Source organism: Malurus melanocephalus, unplaced genomic scaffold (assembly GCF_030028575.1).
Source record: "Malurus melanocephalus ecotype Western Australia unplaced genomic scaffold, MMel_1.1 scaffold_67, whole genome shotgun sequence".
NCBI classification, from domain to species: domain Eukaryota; kingdom Metazoa; phylum Chordata; class Aves; order Passeriformes; family Maluridae; genus Malurus; species Malurus melanocephalus.
This window is the reverse complement of record NW_026623299.1, coordinates 1,190,769-1,209,763: the sequence shown is the minus strand read 5'-3', so window position 1 is coordinate 1,209,763 and position 18,995 is coordinate 1,190,769. Positions and strand designations below refer to the sequence as shown.

The 18,995-nt window shown below is 38.4% G+C and overlaps 1 protein-coding gene across 1 annotated transcript in view; it reads left to right on the top strand.

Moving 5' to 3' along the window:
• Positions 1-18,995, top strand: part of NCKAP5 (NCK associated protein 5) — a 346,786-nt gene that overhangs the window by 308,890 nt on the left and 18,901 nt on the right. Inside the window, exons 16-19 of the mRNA XM_057366537.1 lie at positions 7,239-7,553; positions 9,729-9,865; positions 11,259-11,388; positions 13,938-14,125. Coding sequence (XP_057222520.1) covers positions 7,239-7,553; positions 9,729-9,865; positions 11,259-11,388; positions 13,938-14,125 — 770 coding nt within the window. The remainder of the gene's footprint in view (positions 1-7,238; positions 7,554-9,728; positions 9,866-11,258; positions 11,389-13,937; positions 14,126-18,995) is intronic.

The window sequence follows — 18,995 nt, the reverse complement described above, 5'->3', positions numbered from 1 at the left end:
GAAGACGATAGGAAGCATTTGTTGAAAAAAAAGTCCATAGATACCTTCTAGATCAGAGTACAAGGTCATTAGTATTCACTAATGATTAAAACAAACCTTTTGACTTACTAGTAGAAATCTATTTTAAGATGGGACTGGAATTAAAATGAGGCAGCAATTATCTGTTTCRACTCAGAAAATACACTTCAGATGGGACTGTGGTCATGGAAAACTGTGAAGACAACTGACAAATTATTGGATAAATGACATATTGAAGTTTGTGCGTTTTGCAAAATAAAACATGACTAGGAAGAAAATAGAAAGAACACTAAATAAGTTGGTAAAGTCTGTATTTATTTTGTTTATTGTTATTTTAAATAGGCATAATTTGTAATACCATTCAAGTTGCCGTGAATGAAGTTCCATCATTTAAAAAATACACAGCACAGTCCTGCTTCCATTTACCCTTCCTTAGTGTGTGCTGGAAATAATCCCACATYGCTGGTGCAGTACCCAGAGGAGTGTAGGGCTGTGAAAACTTGGGTCTTTTCTAGTTTTACCCAAGAGAGCCTTTGGGTTTTTTAATTTTACATACTGATTATTCCAGATCTAGATAGAAAACAATAATGCACTCATCTTTGACCAACTGGATCAAATTAGAGTGCAAACCCAGAAGGAATAGTCTGCTTAAAATTGTCATTGATTTGGCAGAAATACATCTTCTTTTTTTTTGTGGTTGCTTTAGCATTGCAGATGAAGAGAAGAATGTGCAAATAAAGAGATCTGTTTTGCCATCTGTAGTTTAAGTTCTTCCTGCCAATGCCACATGTAACTTAAAGATGTTTATTAACTTTTGAAATATTTTTTCAGGGACCTACTTACATTTAAAATATTATTCTGAAAATAAAAAAAAAAGAGAAAAATATATTAATTTTTCATTTGGTATGTTGTAAAATGCTAGGAAAAACTATACTCCCTTTGTGTTTCAGAAGAAAGCCACTCCATATTATCTGGTTCCCTGTGATGGCTTAGTGGAAAGTCTTGAACTTTCTAATGCAAAGAAAAGTGATTTKTTAGAATTTGTGCATTCTGTTACTGATGGGTACTCCATCCTTTCATTTTTAACGTCCTGGATACTCCTTGAAGAAGGCCTTGTCAGAGTTATGTACCTCTCAAAACCTGTCAAGGCTTGAGTCTGTACTGCTGAAAAACAGCTTGCTGGAAATTTCCCAGCTAAACTGTTCTTGATACAGAGCTATTTTTGACTGATTTTTTTTTTATTCCTGAAAATGCCTGCTTTCTGTGGAGAATTCTGGTGGTTACTTAAAGATTTCAGCTGAAATTTCTGTCAATCATGTGCAGTTTTGTAGGCCAAAACGTGAAAATTTATGTGAGGAATATCTCAAACCAGCTGTAGTGGTGAGCACAGGGGAGGTTTCCACATTTTTCATGAGGTGGGATGCTTCTTAGAAAGAAAATATGTCCCTGTGCTACTAGTATGATACCTAGAAAGCCTGATGTGATCTTTTTGACATAAAGCACGTTTGTCCTCTTTGTTGCTGTTTATTTTTAATGTTAAGATAGATTGGCCATCCAGGTTAAGTAACAGAAACACTTTTKAAACTTTGCCACCCCCAAACAGAAACTGTTTAAGTGTCATTTGAAGTAAAAATGGTTTTTTTTGTAGTAATTGCACCTGGTATCCATCAGTGTTTCATTAGTAATGTCACAGTGGGGGATGGCTGAGGTTATTGAGGAAGTCTCGATCCCCTCAAGCAGCACTAAGAGGAGCTGCCTTCTGGCACTCATGGCACAAGTGGGTAGAGAGGCAAAATTCCAGTTAAACATGGCAGAAACTATCATTATTTCCTCACTGGACCTGTCAGTCCTTCCCTTTGTGCCACCATCCAGAAATGTCCCCGTTATCATGCTGAATTCAAAGCAGGTGACTCRTCTGACCATTTTGGGTGACTGTGCATGCACAGACACCTTTTCAATRGAACTGCTGGGTGATGCCTTCTTTTAGCCCTGTGGGTAAAACTCTGGAGCTTGTGGTTTCTGTAGAGATCTTTTGGGTGATTTAAGAATCACAGAAGATCTCACATATTTGAATAGATGGTCAGAATAACCATCAGTTATTTTATAGACTTCTTTGCAGTGTAACAGTCCCTGTGTAAAGAAGGACTTTTATGTGATTTCTGAATAGACTAAGCATCTGTGAAACTCATTTAGGATACAACATAAAAAGGCTTTATTAGAATGTGACTCTTTACTTTACCTGAGGAAACATTATGAAACACTCCAGTTTTCAGTTAAAGGTTTGTTTGCAATAACATGTGGCATTATATYCCCCTTAGCAAAAGCATCTTTTCACATTATTGAAGTGTAATCAGAAGTTGTGTTTAAAAGCTACGTCACCACCTTATGTCTTCTGTTTCATGAAATTCATGAAACCTCTTCAAAATGTGCTAGGACCCAACTTAGGTTAGAAAGACTAAGATGTTCCTAATATAAAAGTGAGCCAGATTTTGCTCCACTGCTTATTTTGAGTAATACCCTATTTTTCAACCATGAGTAGGTTTCAACCATAAGTAGAACTTAACCTGTGCTGGACCCACATTTCTTGTATTGTGCTGGAAGCCATTCCCTTCACAGTAGCTGTTCTATGCTTCCTTTTATTTTTTTCCCCCCAATTGATTTTCCTTTCACATGCATTGTGTAAAARGAGGAACAGGGAAGGGTGCTGTGTAACAGCAAAAAGCAGCATGGAACCAGCTCAGAGTGAGAGCTCCTCTTGGCCTCACAGTGACCGAGAGCAGCACTTCTGAATGAACACAAAAGCAGGGTCAGCTCTCAGCTTCCCTGGGTATTCTCTTCCAGTCTCCAATGGTTTGTACCAGGGTTGGTTTCTGAGTGAGAGGTGATGTGCTTCTGAAATCTTTGTGGAAAGTCTTTCAGGAGAAATTAAAAAAAAAAAAAATAAAGTTGAAAAATAACTAGGTTTAATGATTCGTTGCTGGTATTTAAGATGCATTTTTAAATTATCTAAGCTCAGGAGAATGCCCTGAAATACTTCAATGAATTCTAAGTTGTCAGTTCTTATCAGTGGCTTATGTTTACATCTAACTCTGTAATTTTTGCATTTCAGAGAAAAAATGTAAGAAAACCCTACAGAATGAGCTGCTATAGTTATTTTCCTCAGTGATGATCTGATTCCTGATAGCTGCCAGCCTGAGTTTATTTCCCTTTTCTATTTCCCTCTTGTCCAGACCCTCAGAGTGGTGCAGAGTTTTCACAGATCCTTTTCATTACATTTCATTTGGGTTCTGGCTCCATGTCAAAGAGACCTTGGTGATCTACTGACACCAGAAAATGTTGGTAAAGCACCAGTGATGATGCAAAATTGCACAGCCTTGTCCAGCTGTACAAATTTTTGTGGTGTCCAGCTGATGTAGGACGTGAGCTGCATGATCATCTTGCACGTGAAAATACTAAATTTGAAAATTATCGAGAAATAGTTMAGAAAACTTTCAGAAATCTGTCTCTGCAGTGTGAACTCCTTTTGTCCAGTGGTTAAGAGGCTTCACAACATTAGAGGYCTTCCTCAGATTTTCCACTGAGCTCTTCCAACACTCTGTCATCAAAAGATTCCCACGCAGTCAAGAGTTTCTTGACCTCCAGGAAATATCTGTAAATTCTCACTTGTTTCTGTTTCCAGTTTGGAAATGTTCCTCTGCAGCAGTCCTCTGCAAGGACTTGTTTTTTGGTCCAGACACAAATCTTCATGACATTTMAGTATTTCAGGCTTTTGATTCTAGTCTGATTATTCAGAGAAATGGCTGAAGGTGTCTGTCCACTATAAAACTGATACCATCCTCTGAGCTTCTTTCTTCCCTGGCAATGAAAAAGGAGGGAAAAAAACCCCAAAAACAGAAACAGGCAAGGAATTTGGCTGGTATGCCAGGAAGAATTCTCAAGCAAACRTAATTAAGCTCATATATAACTCTTTTCAGACTTTAATGTTTCACAGAGTCATTTTTCATCTACTGAGTGGTACTGTCACAGCACCAGAGATTTAACTTTTACATATTTTCATTATGTAGTCTTGTGCAGCTCTTGCTGATAACAGTAATTTGAAGTGTCAGTGCAGCTGATGAAATCAGATGGGCCATGAAGCTGTTTGAAAGCTGTCACTGGGATTTCATTGGGATATTGCATTTTTTTATTTTGCAGTTCCTTCACAAAAATTCAAAAACATCTCAAGATAATGCATATTTGTTCATTCAGTAATATAAATTGTTCTGAAAGATACTTTTTTAATTTGTATTATATAGCTTATGGGGAAATTAGTTACTTTCAGAAGTGAAAAATTAWCATCCACGAAGAATTTTGTGGTGTACTCTGGATTTAGGACTAGGTTTTTGAGGATTGTTCAAGAAAACTGAGTCACAGAATTCTCAAAAAACCTGCCTTTAAGTGTCACAGTGGTTTTTCAGAACTAAAAATTAGTGAGCTGTTTTAAAAATCTGTTTTCCACCTGTTGTATTTCCTTTATCATGGATAAAGTCTCTATGAAGGAAAACTTTATCAATTACAACCATTTTTCCCTTTAATTAAATGTGATGCTGTTGGTGTGCTCCTCCATCAGTCTCCCAATTATTTTGGAAACAGCAGGAGGCTGTTTTTTTGGAAGCCTTGCCCTCAATATTTGTTTATTTTGATTCTATCAGTTTTCATGATCCATTCCTGGATGTACACAAAGTAACAGTGGGCAAGAGAAATCTATATGCCATTTTAAGAAACAKGCCCTCAGAAAATAAAAGTTTCCATCTTCCAGTTCTCCCTTAGCAAAAGCTGAAGCTTTGCTGTTTGGTATACATTTTGATCCCACTTAATTTTCCTGTCATACTTAGGAGGGAGTGACTTTTTAGTTTCTTAGAGAAAGTTCAGAAAGAAAAACAACACTACAAGATTTTTCAGAGTCCCTGTGGAAATAGTTATGAATTCAGGTCTCACACTGACCACACAGGCAGGAGAGGAGAGGCTCCTCAGACTTTTGTTTCCTTCTTTGTGATGTTTTCACTTTAAACTTGCGTTTACTGCTGAAGAGCTCTGCCTCTCCAACACAGAATTGMACAGATGTCTTTTGGTCAAGAGGCAACTATCAGAAGTTCTTTCTTATTCCATATTTCCCTTTATTTTCTAACTCACCAACAGTCTGTAGTTAAAGCATTGCCTGTCTATGGTCTATCACGCTGTTTCAGCCTGATTGTCTACAGAAAATGGCAAGGGCAGACACCTGGCATTTTAATTGGCTTTTCTGCATTTCCACTTTTATCTAGGTATTTTGCTATTCAAAAACAACAACAAAAAAGGTTAGAGGAAGTACAGCCAAAGGAAAAGGGTTCAGTAGATGGGATATCTCCTTTTGTCACAACAGAACCAAGTATAATTCTCTTTTTCTTTTTTCCCTGTTTCCTGGAAGACCTGCAGCAATTTCTAAAATCATTATGACATATTAGCTCAAAATGTGATGTAAAATGTGGGAAATGGCTAGGTATGGCTTCCACACCTTAGCTCCTTTTAYCTGTGGAGGGAAATTACTGGTATGRAGTAATTGTGTGGGGGAAATCAGAGTCGCTGCCCTTTTAAAAGATAATGCATGGAGTATTTCCTGCTGCAGCTCAGCCAGGCCCTGTAAGGTCCAGGTGCTCAGGAGAACTTTCAGTCCTTTTTTGATATCCTGAGTGATGAGGACAAGATAATGAGGACCACATAAATATAGGCTGCTTCTCCTTTCACAAGAACCCTGAAATAGAAATATGTATTTAGTTTATCCATAAGTAGTTTCTTACTTCTTATCAAGAAAGGCCCATTGAGATGAAGATATTTAACAAGAATAACCACRGTAATGTTCTTAGTTCAAAAACAAATAAGCAAAACCCCTAGGGGACAAATGTTTCCAAATTTCTGAGAGTATTAGAARCACTGCAGAGGAAAAAATAATGAAAATTACTTGACAGAGGACTGCTAACTACAACAGACTTAAATAAGAAATGGACATATCATAAAAAAAATCAATACTCAGAAATACAGAAAATAGAGATGGAGAAGATATATTGGGCCATATTCTGCATCTCCTGGAGTACAATTGTTCACTGCAGTATATCTTTAGTGTAGCCTTAAACTGTTCAAAGCAAAGGAAATTCCTCTGCTTCCTTTGGGAGTTTCTGCCACAGACTTAAGATCTTGCTGTCAAGAGATGTTTCCAGACATTTAACCTAAATTATGCTCATTTTCCAGCCATTAGTGCTCGAGTTCCCTCCTTGGTTTCATAGCTCTCAGAAGGACATTTCCATCATAGTGCCTTTAACATTGTTTGCCCCTTGTAGAAACAAGAGGGGAGTCTCTGGGGGTGCCTGTGCATCCTGGCTGCTCAAAAAGCAATGTGCACACACCTGCACTTGCACCTTTGCCTGTTCCATGGTTAGTACAGCCCCTCCCCAGTAGGGTGAATAAGCTGGAGGGCTGTGTGGGACTGTGCTGCTTCCAAAAAAAATGTACTAAAGGTATCCCTGCCTGGCATTGTGTGCACTTACCCAAACTGGGATGTGCAGAACCAGAGCACAACGAGGTAAACAAAAGYGTGGCTGTTGCTGTCCAAGGATGGCCTGAGAGATGGGCATCTCTAATAAATTCTGTAAAGTTTTATTTTGTGTAAGAATGCACGATATGTTTTGGGTAACCCTTTCTTAGCAAAACAGAGKCACAGAGGCCAAACATTTGTGGAGTGTGGGTTTATGTTGGAAGAAACGTATTACACTACCCAATCCCTCACACTGGTATTCCCCAGACGTTCTCTGGGCCTTGATGATTCTAAAATTCCATTTGTGACCCCTTTCCAGGGCTGTCCAACTTACCCTTTATCACAGTGTTATTCTGAAGCAGGCCAGTGACAATGTTTTGGCCCCTGTTTTTTTATTTCACTGCACCTCAACAAGGCATTTCCTTGTATTTAGTTATATATATAGAGTATATATATATATATATAGAGAGAGAGAGAGAGAGTATATATATATATATATATATATATATAGTCAAAGCATGCCAGTGACAGGTAACAGCACGCTCACAAAGTGCAAAATGTTTCCCTTGCCTTGAAACCTTCCCTTTAAGAGACCCTTTTCCTTCCCTAGATCCTTTCCCTGAGTTTAAATACCTGCAGCTCCASCCCATCTCACTGATTTCCTGTGCCTTAGAGTCTTGCTGCCAGATGAGGACATTGGACAGCGGGATTGGAACCTTCCCCCTCCCTGACTCGGGGAACCGATCCACGGGGCGACACGTTTCTAAGCAAGAGCCAGCCCTGGAAATGGGAGTCTTTGCAGCATCTGAGCAAGTTCCTCTTTCAGCTGCTTCAGTAAAAGCCAAAACTCTTGAGCGAGAAGTGCCTTCAGCAGCTAAGAGCCAGGAGTCTGTGGAAAGCGTGATTAGTCACTCGACATCYGATCCGGCCATGGCTGCCAAAGGGATACGACCTTTTCAAAGTCGCCTTCCCAAACCAGCTTCCTCAGGTAAAATGTCAATTACACTGAAAATCACATTATTTCTGCCTTAGAGTCTGTTTTGATTAGCAGAAATCCTGTAATAATGGCCGTTGATAACAGAAATGTTAAATGTGGAGCAGCAGATACTCTTTTTGTGAATGCATAAGGTTAACAAGTTTGTGACCTGAGCCATATGGAAATTGTGTTATACATAATGCTCATTTCAGAAAGAAAAATKAGTTTAGTTCTTAAGGAAAAATGAGTTTAGTACTTAAAGCTTTTTCTCAAGAAACAGTTCTTGAAGSAAAAAACATATGCCAGCCTTGGAAGTCGACTTGAAAAAGAATGCATCTCTTCAGCAATATTCAGGATCAGACTGTACAAAGTACAAAGCACAGCCATGTGGTGACATAGAAAAGATATTTTCATAAAGACTTGCTTTTGATACCAGATTTGAACTAAAGACTCATTTGGCCTCGATTTATAAATTCTGTACCACTGAATATACGGCCTTGACCTCAAACATTACTTTACTACATCATACAAACACATTCCTAGATATGAACATAAAATACCTGACTTTCACTTCTGAGCTGCTTGTGTGTTTAAGCCATAAAACAAAAGCTGACCAAGGTATAAAAGGACTGGCAATCCATCAAAGCTCCAGCAAATAACTTTGGATTAGTAAATAGTTCCATTGAAATCTGTGCATTTTATATAAACAAACATTGACTACTTATACAAGTTTTGGAAGGCTTTTAAGTTATTAATATATATGTAAATAGCATTAAAAATCATATAGCATTTACAGCAGGGAAATTTTCACAGTCAGCATGACAGACACAGCACAAAACAAAGTGATTAGTTTAATGAAGAAGGACGTTGTTTTATCTTGACCAAATGCAATGTCAATTATTTATTGGGGTTATGGTGATTAGCATTTTGTCAGTGTAGTTATTGCTTCTGTAAAAGTTATGAGTATTTAACTAACATAAATCTGAGCTACTTTATCTATAGGAGAGAATCTGTGTAATTAGCATGTAAGGCTAAATATCAAGTGTGAGCTTAGTTGAAGGCCTTCAAATGTATGTTCTGCTAATGAGCTGACATATATTGAACCTAGGAGGAGAGAAGTCTCTTTTATATGTTCATAGGATGCATAACAGAMGGTTTTTAATTAAACATCTTAGTTGATTTAGCAATATTCCCAGTGCAGTATTGCAATGGTATAATAGACTGCAAACACACATTGTAGGCTTTATTGCAGACTCCMCTGCTTGTTTCAAATCAAAACTAAATAAAAGATATTTTAATACTTAGTATTTTTCAAAATAAATTACTGTTAATTAATGATATGGCCAAAAAAGATTCAGAAGAGAAATCTTAGATATAGATTGTGTGCTACATGCTTGAGTGGCCACATGTGTGACCTCAATTCAGCAGTGTGTTATAGAGTAGAGCCCGTGATTAAACACTGTCATTATAACAAATTGAACAGAAACTGCAGGCATTGAATTGCTTCATAAGAAGTCAGTAGCAGTAAGATTGTTCTGATCTTAATGCTAATATTCACTGCACCAACCTTGTAAGGTTTGTATCTTAATTAAATTGTCATGAAGAGATGTTACAAAAAAGYAGTATACATCAGATGATGGGGTCARCTCATTCTTTAGCWGACTATTTTCATTCGATTGTTCTCTCCCTCACTTTCTCGTCCAAATTACAATTATCATTCTATTTCATATGCATCATATATCTTCTTTGATGTTCTGATTTTGCATAGTGCAAATATAGCAAATAAAAAAGCTGCCTTTCTGCTGGAAAGGTACTTCCAATTATATTTATGTTAAAAGATTGTTCTTTGAGAACATAAAATAGCAGAGCAGATCCTACAATTTGTAGAAGTAGTTACTGAATGTTGTTCTTTTGTTGAAAGAGTGTATATTTTATAACTAATGAAGGGATTTAAATTCATGCCTTCCTCTTCTCTTGTTAAATGGAAAAGGATTTGGATGAAATTCTGCCACTTTAGTTAGAACTATTCCAGTAAGTTAGTAAGTTGCTACCTTTGAGTTGTAAAATATTGTTTGACATAATGAAAGTATCACAATTTCCCCCCAGTTTTCACTGAATTATAATTGACACACCACCATGAAGATGCTGATGAGACCYAGAATTTAAATAATGTCTCCCTTAATTCAGGAATAATTAACTTTGCAAAGCAAAGTGAACAAGAAGCAAGTTCTGTGACCTCTGCCTCATTAGAACACACCGAAGAGACTGTAGAAAATAGAAAAGTTCTTCCGGAGTGGACCCCCAAGAAAACTACTAAAACAAAGGTATAACTTAAGAAGTGGCATCTCTTAAATAAGATGAGTTTTGTGGCCAGTGTAGAGGGGTCAGAAATAGCCAGTGTTTTTCATATGGTGGAGTCACTAACAATCTAACAGCTAAATTTACTCTCCTACCATTCATTTGCTATCTCATTATTTATCAGTAATAATAATACAGCACCTAAAGGTACTTTGTCCCCCTGGTTATAAACATGTTTTAATTAAAATTCTCACAGGCACTTTTAGAAAAGGAAATGGAGACCTTTTACCCTGTTCTTTTCTTCTGGAAAGTTGATCTTGTTTGTTGCTTTTCATGAGATTCAGATTGGKTTTTTTTTTTCCCCAGGATAGGTTTTCTTGTCTGTGTGGCTGTGTGGTATGGGGGTTTGAGCAGATGTGCAATGGAACTATTGTGAACAGGAAAATGCTGTCCCAGCATGGTTCTGTGGGGTTTGGGGACTACAGCTGACTTGCAATCTCTGCTTCATGCAGGAATCCCCAGCTCTGGTTCCCTCTCCACAAGTGTGATCCTTCTGCATCAGTTAAAAACTGCAGCATGGATGGCAAGATGRGGAATTCAATATCCCTCTTGGAGAAACAAAATTAAATCCTCTTTTGAGCCACTGATAGGCAGTTGGGGTAGAAAGTAGGTGATATTTGCACGTGCCATTACCCGAGCAGTATCAGGCTTAGCTTCCCCCTACCTGTTCGTGGGGTTTTTTTGTGCTAAGCTGCTGCTCCTGAACAGTTTGAGCCTTCAGGCCTTCCATGATTAGAARCTGTCCAAAGCTGTCAGCATTCCTCTTTATTCCCAGAAGAAAATCAATAGTATTGTTTCCTGAAAAGAACTGGCAAAGGAATCAGCTGGGAGCTAAGAGCTCTCCAGCAGTGTAATGTAAATACCAGGACAAGGGGCATGAATTTAGGAAAAAAAATAAGATTTACTGGTATAGAAAGCATGGGTATTGTCTRCTGGCTGTCCTAATAGTCTCTAGAATTGCTTGCAGCAAACCATTTGTGGTGTGATAATTTTGCATGTTACAAATAGACTCTATTAAACATACTTGAGAAGTTCTAAAATTGAATTTGGTGGATAAAATTACCTGAAAATGTTGGTAGAATTGAAAACAATGTTACAGGGGGGGAAAAAAAAGTTAAAGTCTGGATTCCTTCTGCCAGGCTGTCTCAGGGGACCGAGCAGKACAAAAATGTGTTATTTCCCCCGTGTCAGATGATTACTTACTGGAGGGAGTTAGACTGGTAATGCAGACTTTTCCAGTTGAAACTACCCATTTATACCGCATGATGAGTATAAAATGTGCTGCTCCTCGTACTGTCTTCAGCATTATTTTGATATATCTGCTTTGTGTGACTTKCTGCCATGCCTTTTTGGGTGCAGGACACAGCTCTGAGGGTGTGCACGTACTCAGCGAGCAGCACTGACAGTGAGCCAGAGCCAGAGTACGACAGCACTTATTTCAGAGCTGCAGAGGAGACTCTTGTGGAGTTAACAAAGAACAACAGACAAGGTAATTGAAAATTTGTACGTAAAGATGTATGTCCCTCATCTCCTCTCTGACTCAGCAGCAGATGGTGTCCTTCATTGAACTTTCTGTCTRGTTTTCACTTTCTAAGCCCAAATCTTCCTTCAGTCTAATTTTCCATTAGCTTTTTATTACCTTTTTCTTTTTATTATGTGTATATGCGCTTTCCCCTCTTCCACAGTTTTTGCTAGTAGGGTCTTTACTTGTAGGTTTTTCTGTATAAATCTCTGCAGTGCACATAAAAATAATACCATTATTACAAGATTGAAAGGTGACGATAAATATAGTTGGTTTTGTTTTTTTTTTAATTATACAGCCAGTTGAAATAATGCAGCAATCAAGGCCACAGCTCTCCAACCTCTGTATCAAGGTGAAGTTGGTTATGGTGCCCCAATGAAGTCTCTCTCAGTTGTGCTCTGGATATATATTGCAGATTTCGCGTACCAAAGCTTCTAGTGAGAACTGGTGGCAATTCAGAATTCACTGAATTCCAGTAGATAAAAATACATTAAGTGAAGTTCTTGAGATAATAGTTTTCTGTGTGTTTAATAACCCGAGAAATTGCTGGCTTGTGTTGACCACCAGCCTGCTGTGCTTTGACCACCTTCCAGTGCAGATGTGAGGGKAGAGCAGCTCTGCCATTGYCCTTGCAGCCACAGATCCCCTGGAGGTGGAAAATTCCAGTGAGTGCAAAGGGCAGTGCGAGGTCTCAGCATCCCTGAAACCCTGAGAGCTGCCCCAGCCTGGCYTGGCAGAGATCAGCACCTGCAGCACCTCCACCACAGTGACAATGGCAATCACCAAGAGTGGCTGGGTGCTGTGCCCTTCAGTGYCAGCTCAGAGCTGGGCTCAGCATTTGGCATTTTCAGAGCTAATCCATTCCTTGTGATTCCTTGGGGGAGAGCAAAACAGGGAGCTTGGGCCATTTATTTACATTATTGCTGCAGCTTTGTGGGTGTAATCTGTGTAAAATATTGCAAGTCATTTCAGTCGGCCCATAAACACTCTTTTTTACAGATTTTGCTTTTTGCAAATCATATTTTAATGCAATAAATGTGTTTTTGTARAGGGGTAAATAAGCTTTTTCTTTCTATTGATCACAATTTGCCAGAAAAACCCCAGGATTTTTAATGTGTGTTGTCTGTTCATTAAATGGCAGCAGTTTCCAAGTTTAATGATATCTAAGCATGACTTGAGGTGACTGTTTTACATAGAAAAAAATTTAGTTTTGTGTATATGCCTCACTTTTGAGCCAGTAAGAGAATAAAACACATCATTGTGATTGAGGCAAATAGAAGATTATGACACATTATTGCAAAAGTATTTCTGCAGTGGTCATTCCTCACAGTCAGGGTTTCTGTTCTGGGCTCTCTAAATGCAGTTCTCACATCGTGTTAATAACCATACTTTATCCCATTCTGTGTTCAAAGGTCTCAGTGTCTTTATGCAGACGAGTGATATAACCTCAAAAATCCACACAAGGCTGGGGCAGGGAGCCCAGCAAACCAATCCACAGAGAATATTTTTATATTAATAGATAATTACATTTATTAGCCGAATCCCCAAACTTGCTGGTTGCACAATTACAATGTTGGAGTGATTTTCATTTTCCATTAATGAGAAGGGAACAGAAAGGCTGAGTGCCCAATGCAGGGGCTATTAAAAGTCAGTGATAAGACTTTTGTTGATTTAATGGGCTTAGCATGAGATTCCCAGTGCATTGCCCAATGTTATGGAGAAGGTCAGCAGAATAATGGTGAATATGCCAAATATTCCAGATCCTTCTCTTCCAACCATGAAAATGTTTTGATTTCAATCTCATAAATTGGGCTCTATCCTGATGTGATCCTGTTGGAGGCATTGGAGGCAGACGCTCTCCCAAGTTTGTGTACAAGAAGTGTGAGAAAAGAAACTTAATATTCAGATCAACATCTGTTTCCTGTGTGTTGTTCTCATAAAGCTGCAGAATTTTGGGGTTTTGTTTTTGTTTTTCTCTTCTGAATGGGTTTTTCAGCCTTGGACTTCGTAAACTGGTGTTTTATTCCTAATGTTGTTGTGCTATGGCAGGATTTACAAGAAGATTGTAGCTCTTTTTTACCTTACCAGTGTATTTTCTGTGCTTTTATAGTCATTAACTAAAAAYGCAGTGAAAAATAAAGAACTATCAAGCACAGTCAAACTGAAAAATATGCTAAAGGAACTTAGCACATCTGCCATGTAAATCTATTAAAAGAGAAGAGCGAAAACTTACTGCAAATAATTAAGTAGGAAGATCCCCCAAATTAACCCTCTTGTCTATAATTCGAAAAGAAAGGAAATTAATTCCTGTCTCGTACCATCTCCCCCATCACAAACGTTAAGTATGAAAAGTCCCTTTATATGCATTGGAGAATTAGAAGCCAGTATTTTTAATGTTTCTATTGCATTGAATTACAGATACTTAAAAACATTTTTAATTACATTTAAAAATTGTAAAATTACTTTAAAATCTATGTAGACTGCCATAATGATACTATATTTTACATCTCTTGCAGCTGTGCAGGAAAAACAAAGTCAGAGAAGGTCGTTTTTGGGAAACCCAATGTCRATTTTGGATTTATACCAACACAGTCTCTATGGCCATTTTGGAGAGGATGGACCTGARCAATTAACACATTACAGTTTAATTGAGCAGCTGAGTGGAGCTTCCAGTAAAGACAGCAAGGGCAAGGAGAGCCCAAGTGTGAGTTTCTGCAATTCTTATATTACTTCTCATTTTGTTCTTTATTATTTTTACTTGCCTTTTGTTTTTTCCTTCAGTGTGTTGATTGATTACTAGAACCAGGCTTGAAAAAAACATGACCCGCAGACGAGTAAAGATCTGAATATTTTTAGAACAGAATGTTACATTCGAATGCTCACCTGTCATAGAATTAGACTTCCAAAATTGACAAGCAGAGACAGRCTAGGGCTTGCACTCCACCATTACTGAGGAGCTGAAATTTAAAGCTAGCAAATAAACACAGAATTTGTCTTTTAAGGCTGCTCCTTCACAAAGAATTAGATAGTTTATATAGAACAATATGGACTAAATGACTTTAAACTCAGAAGAAGTATTCCCAAAAATGCAAATGAAATTACGCTATGGAAATCACCTATCTTCTGATCTCTTTTGAAAACTTGGTGTTAGCTCTGGAATTCCAGATTTAATGGTTTTAACCATYATTTGGATGAAAGTCAGTCCTGATCTAATGAGTTGATCCTGATGCTAAACTGAAACAAATTTCTTTTCTCCTCTTATTTCATGTGGGTCCATTTGTTTTTCTGTCTCTAAAAGCATTGAGCTGAAATCACAGTCTCCGAAACTCAGAAGAGGAACTTCTCAACCTGTTGTTTTCCTGCTCTGTTCTCATACCTTCTCCTCTCATCATCTCTCCTTTCCCTCTCTCCTTTGATCTGAGAAGCCAATTTGTTTGAAAACAGAGACACCCAGCCATGATCCAGTGTAATCATTTTGCCTCCGTGTTCAGTCTGTTTCCCCAGCTCTTCTTTTCAGACAAAAGCTCTTTTGTTTCTGTGTGTAGCACTTACATTTTGGGTGTGTTGCACTATAAACAAAGCTGGTAGCAGAAAATAAGGAATGAGTTGCTATTTGAAACTTACTGGTGCAGTRCATAAAGGAAAAAGAATTTTTATCTCTTCCCAGACCCCAGTTTTCAGTTTCAGGAAATGACTGTGCCTTGAAACTTCAGAGGTGATTAACCAAAGTTAGAGTCTTGGAGCTTTCAGGAATCTGGGCCAAATATGCAGAAGGAATATSAAGAACAAACTGACAGTGGCTCCTGTTTGTTCCAACTGCTGGCATGAAAGTACTGCTTAACTGAATATTAACTGACCACAAACTTCAAAAGAAAAATCCTGAAATGTATGTGACTCATTTTCCAATCAACCAAATTTCATTACTACCCRGAATATGATTCCATTTTAATATATTTGGGTCATATTAGAAAGAACAAATTTAAATAATCTGGCTTCATAGTTGGGAAGAAAAAAAGGAAAAATAGTAGCAGAAGGGTGTTGAAAAGGGTACACGCAGGAAAATAATTTGAGCATCCTTTTAATTCCTCATCTTGAACATCCAGAAATTCATAGCTTAATTATGCGTAGGAGATGAATTATATATGTATGCATATAGATATATATATATGTATATGGAAAAACCACAAAAATCAGTTCTGCCTTCTGAAGGCCAAGGTCTTTTGCTATTAACAGAGCAATTAGATTTGGTTCCACTTTAGAAAAGTAACTCAGAGTTGCATCTACTTTTAATTAATTCTGTTCATGCRTTCCTTGAATATGACATCTCTGCAGTGTGCCGGATCAGCCTCAAACCCTAAACAAAACCCCTCAAACCCCTTGAACTGGCCTTAGGATCCTGTAAAACTCCATCATTAAACTAAAAGCCATCAGGTGCAGCTCATCCAGCCCAGCATTTTTTATACCATATGCTGGGGAGCTCTTGAGTTTACTTTTCAAGGATCTGAAATAGCTCTCCAAACAGCATTGCCTCTCGGTGAACAGCAAAAGCTCAATAAAGCACTAGAGATTTGCCTGTTAGATTRAACTTTTCAGAATGACAAATGAGAGGAAGTAACCATGAAAAGCAGGTTGCCCTGAACTCCTTGTTTGAACCAGCACAGCAAATTTTTTCTGAGCTGCAGTTTGTCCAACCCAAGATCCACAGTCTGTTTAAATTARGGCTGTGTGATCTGGAACATTACCCACTAAAAGAGGGGGACACCTGACACAGAGGCACTTGCAGCAAACAAATTTTTTTTAAAAAGATACATTTTGAGGGGAGAATAATGCAGCTTYCATGCAGAGTATCTGTCATTTTGCWAAAGGAAATCCTACAGGCTTTGTGTTTAATTCCCAAGGGGTGTTTGTTAAGCCTTTAAAAAAACACAAACAAAAGATGTGTGTCAAAAAAGCGTCGTGATGGGCAGAATGAGTTTACAGTGCTTGTCTGAAGAGAAGTGTGCTGTGACAGCATCTGAACCCAATTAAATTTTGCTGTGGAGCTCCAGAACAGCACTGGTTCAGCTCTAATGAGAGAGTCAGGAGGCTCTGGTAGCCCACACTTGGCATTTGGTTTTTCTCCTTCTCAACTGCACATTCACCAGCATCACCTCCTAAGTTTACACCCAGCCAGTTTCACCAGCAAAAAAAAAAGTACTGTACAGGAGCCTCAGAAGAGAAAATGGGCAATTACTGTGATAAAGGGATGCTGCAGGGACAGTCTGGGGAATTAAAAAGGGCTTTTAGACATTGGAAGGAAAAATACTTACTGTTGCAATCTTAAACAGCATCCTGGTTAAATTTTCTTGGCATTAAGACCAGTTTTGCATTACTTTTATTTTTACCTGAAAAAACATATTCTGAAATTATGTCATCCTTTGGCCCACTGCAAGATTTTGAACAAGAAAATCATGGTTTCAAAGAAAGGAATAAAATGTGTTGAATCTTTAGCAGAAAACTTCCACTTAAATGAACACCATGGCGTATTTTCCTCATGTAGGATTTTCAAAACAAGAAACATTCATTTTTATTTGTATCAAATGAATTCTTTTTTATTTGAATGGTAATTTCTCTGATTTAATACAATATATGCWGCACCTGATCCAAAGTCCACTGCAGTCAGCCCATGGGAGACACCTCGTCAGTGAAACTTCACTGAGCCCTGCATCAAACAGCTGTTCCTGTTCCTTGCAGCAGACACTGGCAGTGCCCTGAGCACTTTGCCAACATCATGATTGTTGCCACGTTTATGCAAGAAAAACATTATTTCATGTTTTATCAGCTAATTTATTGTTTAGACTTAAAAAGCTCGAGTGATTTTTGTCTTACAAGAATTCAGAATTCCTGTAAGATGAATTTTCTTTCCCCAGGCCCATTGTTTATTAGTATATTTTATAATCAAATAGAAAATATTTGGAACAGTAATTGAATTGGTCAAAGATTTTATTACTTAATCATCCTTATGGTCTCAAAAAATAATAACAAATATGTTTACTTCTCTGTCCTTAACCAACCATCAGATACTTCTATTCTGGAATACAGCCCTTCTTGCTCCCTTGTATTACCCAATTTGAGCCACCATCAAGGCTTGCTTGGGTTTCAAAGCTTTGAGCACTTTAAAGAACAGATCCCTTATGGAAGGGGTTGGTACCCATCAGAAGTTTTCAGTTTTCCACCTGTTTTCCCCCAGTTGTGATGAGATGCATAAGAAATCTGACATTTCTGGCACAGTTCCTTGTTAACTGCATGGGCACTTGAACTGGGGGAGTCATTTAACAAAAGAATCTTCTCTGAGCAACATGAAATTACAGCCATATCCACCATGGCAGAGTTTCTATGTGTGGTACAGATGATTCATGGAYGAGATCAAATGCTCAAATCACCGTGTCTGGAAATTCAAGTAGACATTAGAGAGTGCTGGCAAGTACAGGCAAAGGAAAAATTAGRGATGTTGCTGCTGTTTAGGCTGCACTTACAAATAGGACTGACCTGGCGGCATTCCCAGATAAACTCAAGGATTTTCCAGCTGAGTAAGCTGATTGGGAGTTAATGCAGTATGATTGACTTGTTGTGCTCACAAGCCTCCTATTAGCAGAGGAGAATACCCACGAAAAGGACTGGAAACAAGACTGAGTCTGGTAATTGCACAGCACTTGCCATCCTCAAGGATCTCCGAGCATTCAGCTGACTCTGTCGAGGGTTTTCCAGCCCTGCTGAATTACAGCATCAYTTAGAGCAGCCCAGACACCTCTGCAGGCTGCACTAAACAAGAGTGAGGGGCAAATAAAGGCCTGAGCTGCTGCTTCTTGCACCTCATCTCCTACCGAGATCAGTCAGACTTGAACTAAGGTACAAACTGGCAGCACACTGGTATTTTGCACTGTTCACATCTTTCGGCAGGTCTTGGAGAAGGTACCAGAAAAGTTTGTGTGCCTTATTTGGGTTCTCTGAGACCCTTTCTGAAGGTGCCTTGTTCTCTCTGAAAGCAAGAAGCTCTAAGGCTCTTTAATCAAGTCTCTCTTTAAAAAGATTCTCTGTATTTAAGCATCTGAAGTAGTTCTGGGGGAGACCATGTGCACTCTGCTTTCACAGAGAATTAATTTTTTGCACATTATCAGATGTGCTTAGGGAGGGATTCTGCTTATCTCATGTAGAAAAGCCTAAGATAATGATTTGGGTCCAATTAGCACTTGGGAAGAGCTGTGTCCTAAGACTTTAAAGGAGTCTTAGGAGGTATTGGAAAGGAGGTATTGCCCTGTGGAACTACTTTCTTCCTTTCCCCTGACCAGCAGATGCCTTATCCTGAATACCAAACTTACAACCCAAAGTTAAAAACAGGAACATTTCTCCAAACTTTCCTCTGTGGGGAACCAGTAAAAATCAGCTAATGTAGCTACCATCTGTATTTTGGAGAGTGAAACCACATCTCAGTGCACACTCTGGTGAGCACTAAATAATTACTTTCTTTTTGCTTTCATAAGAACATGAGCACCTGCAGCTGGGCCAGCAGGATCTGTTGTGCTGTCTGYAAATTG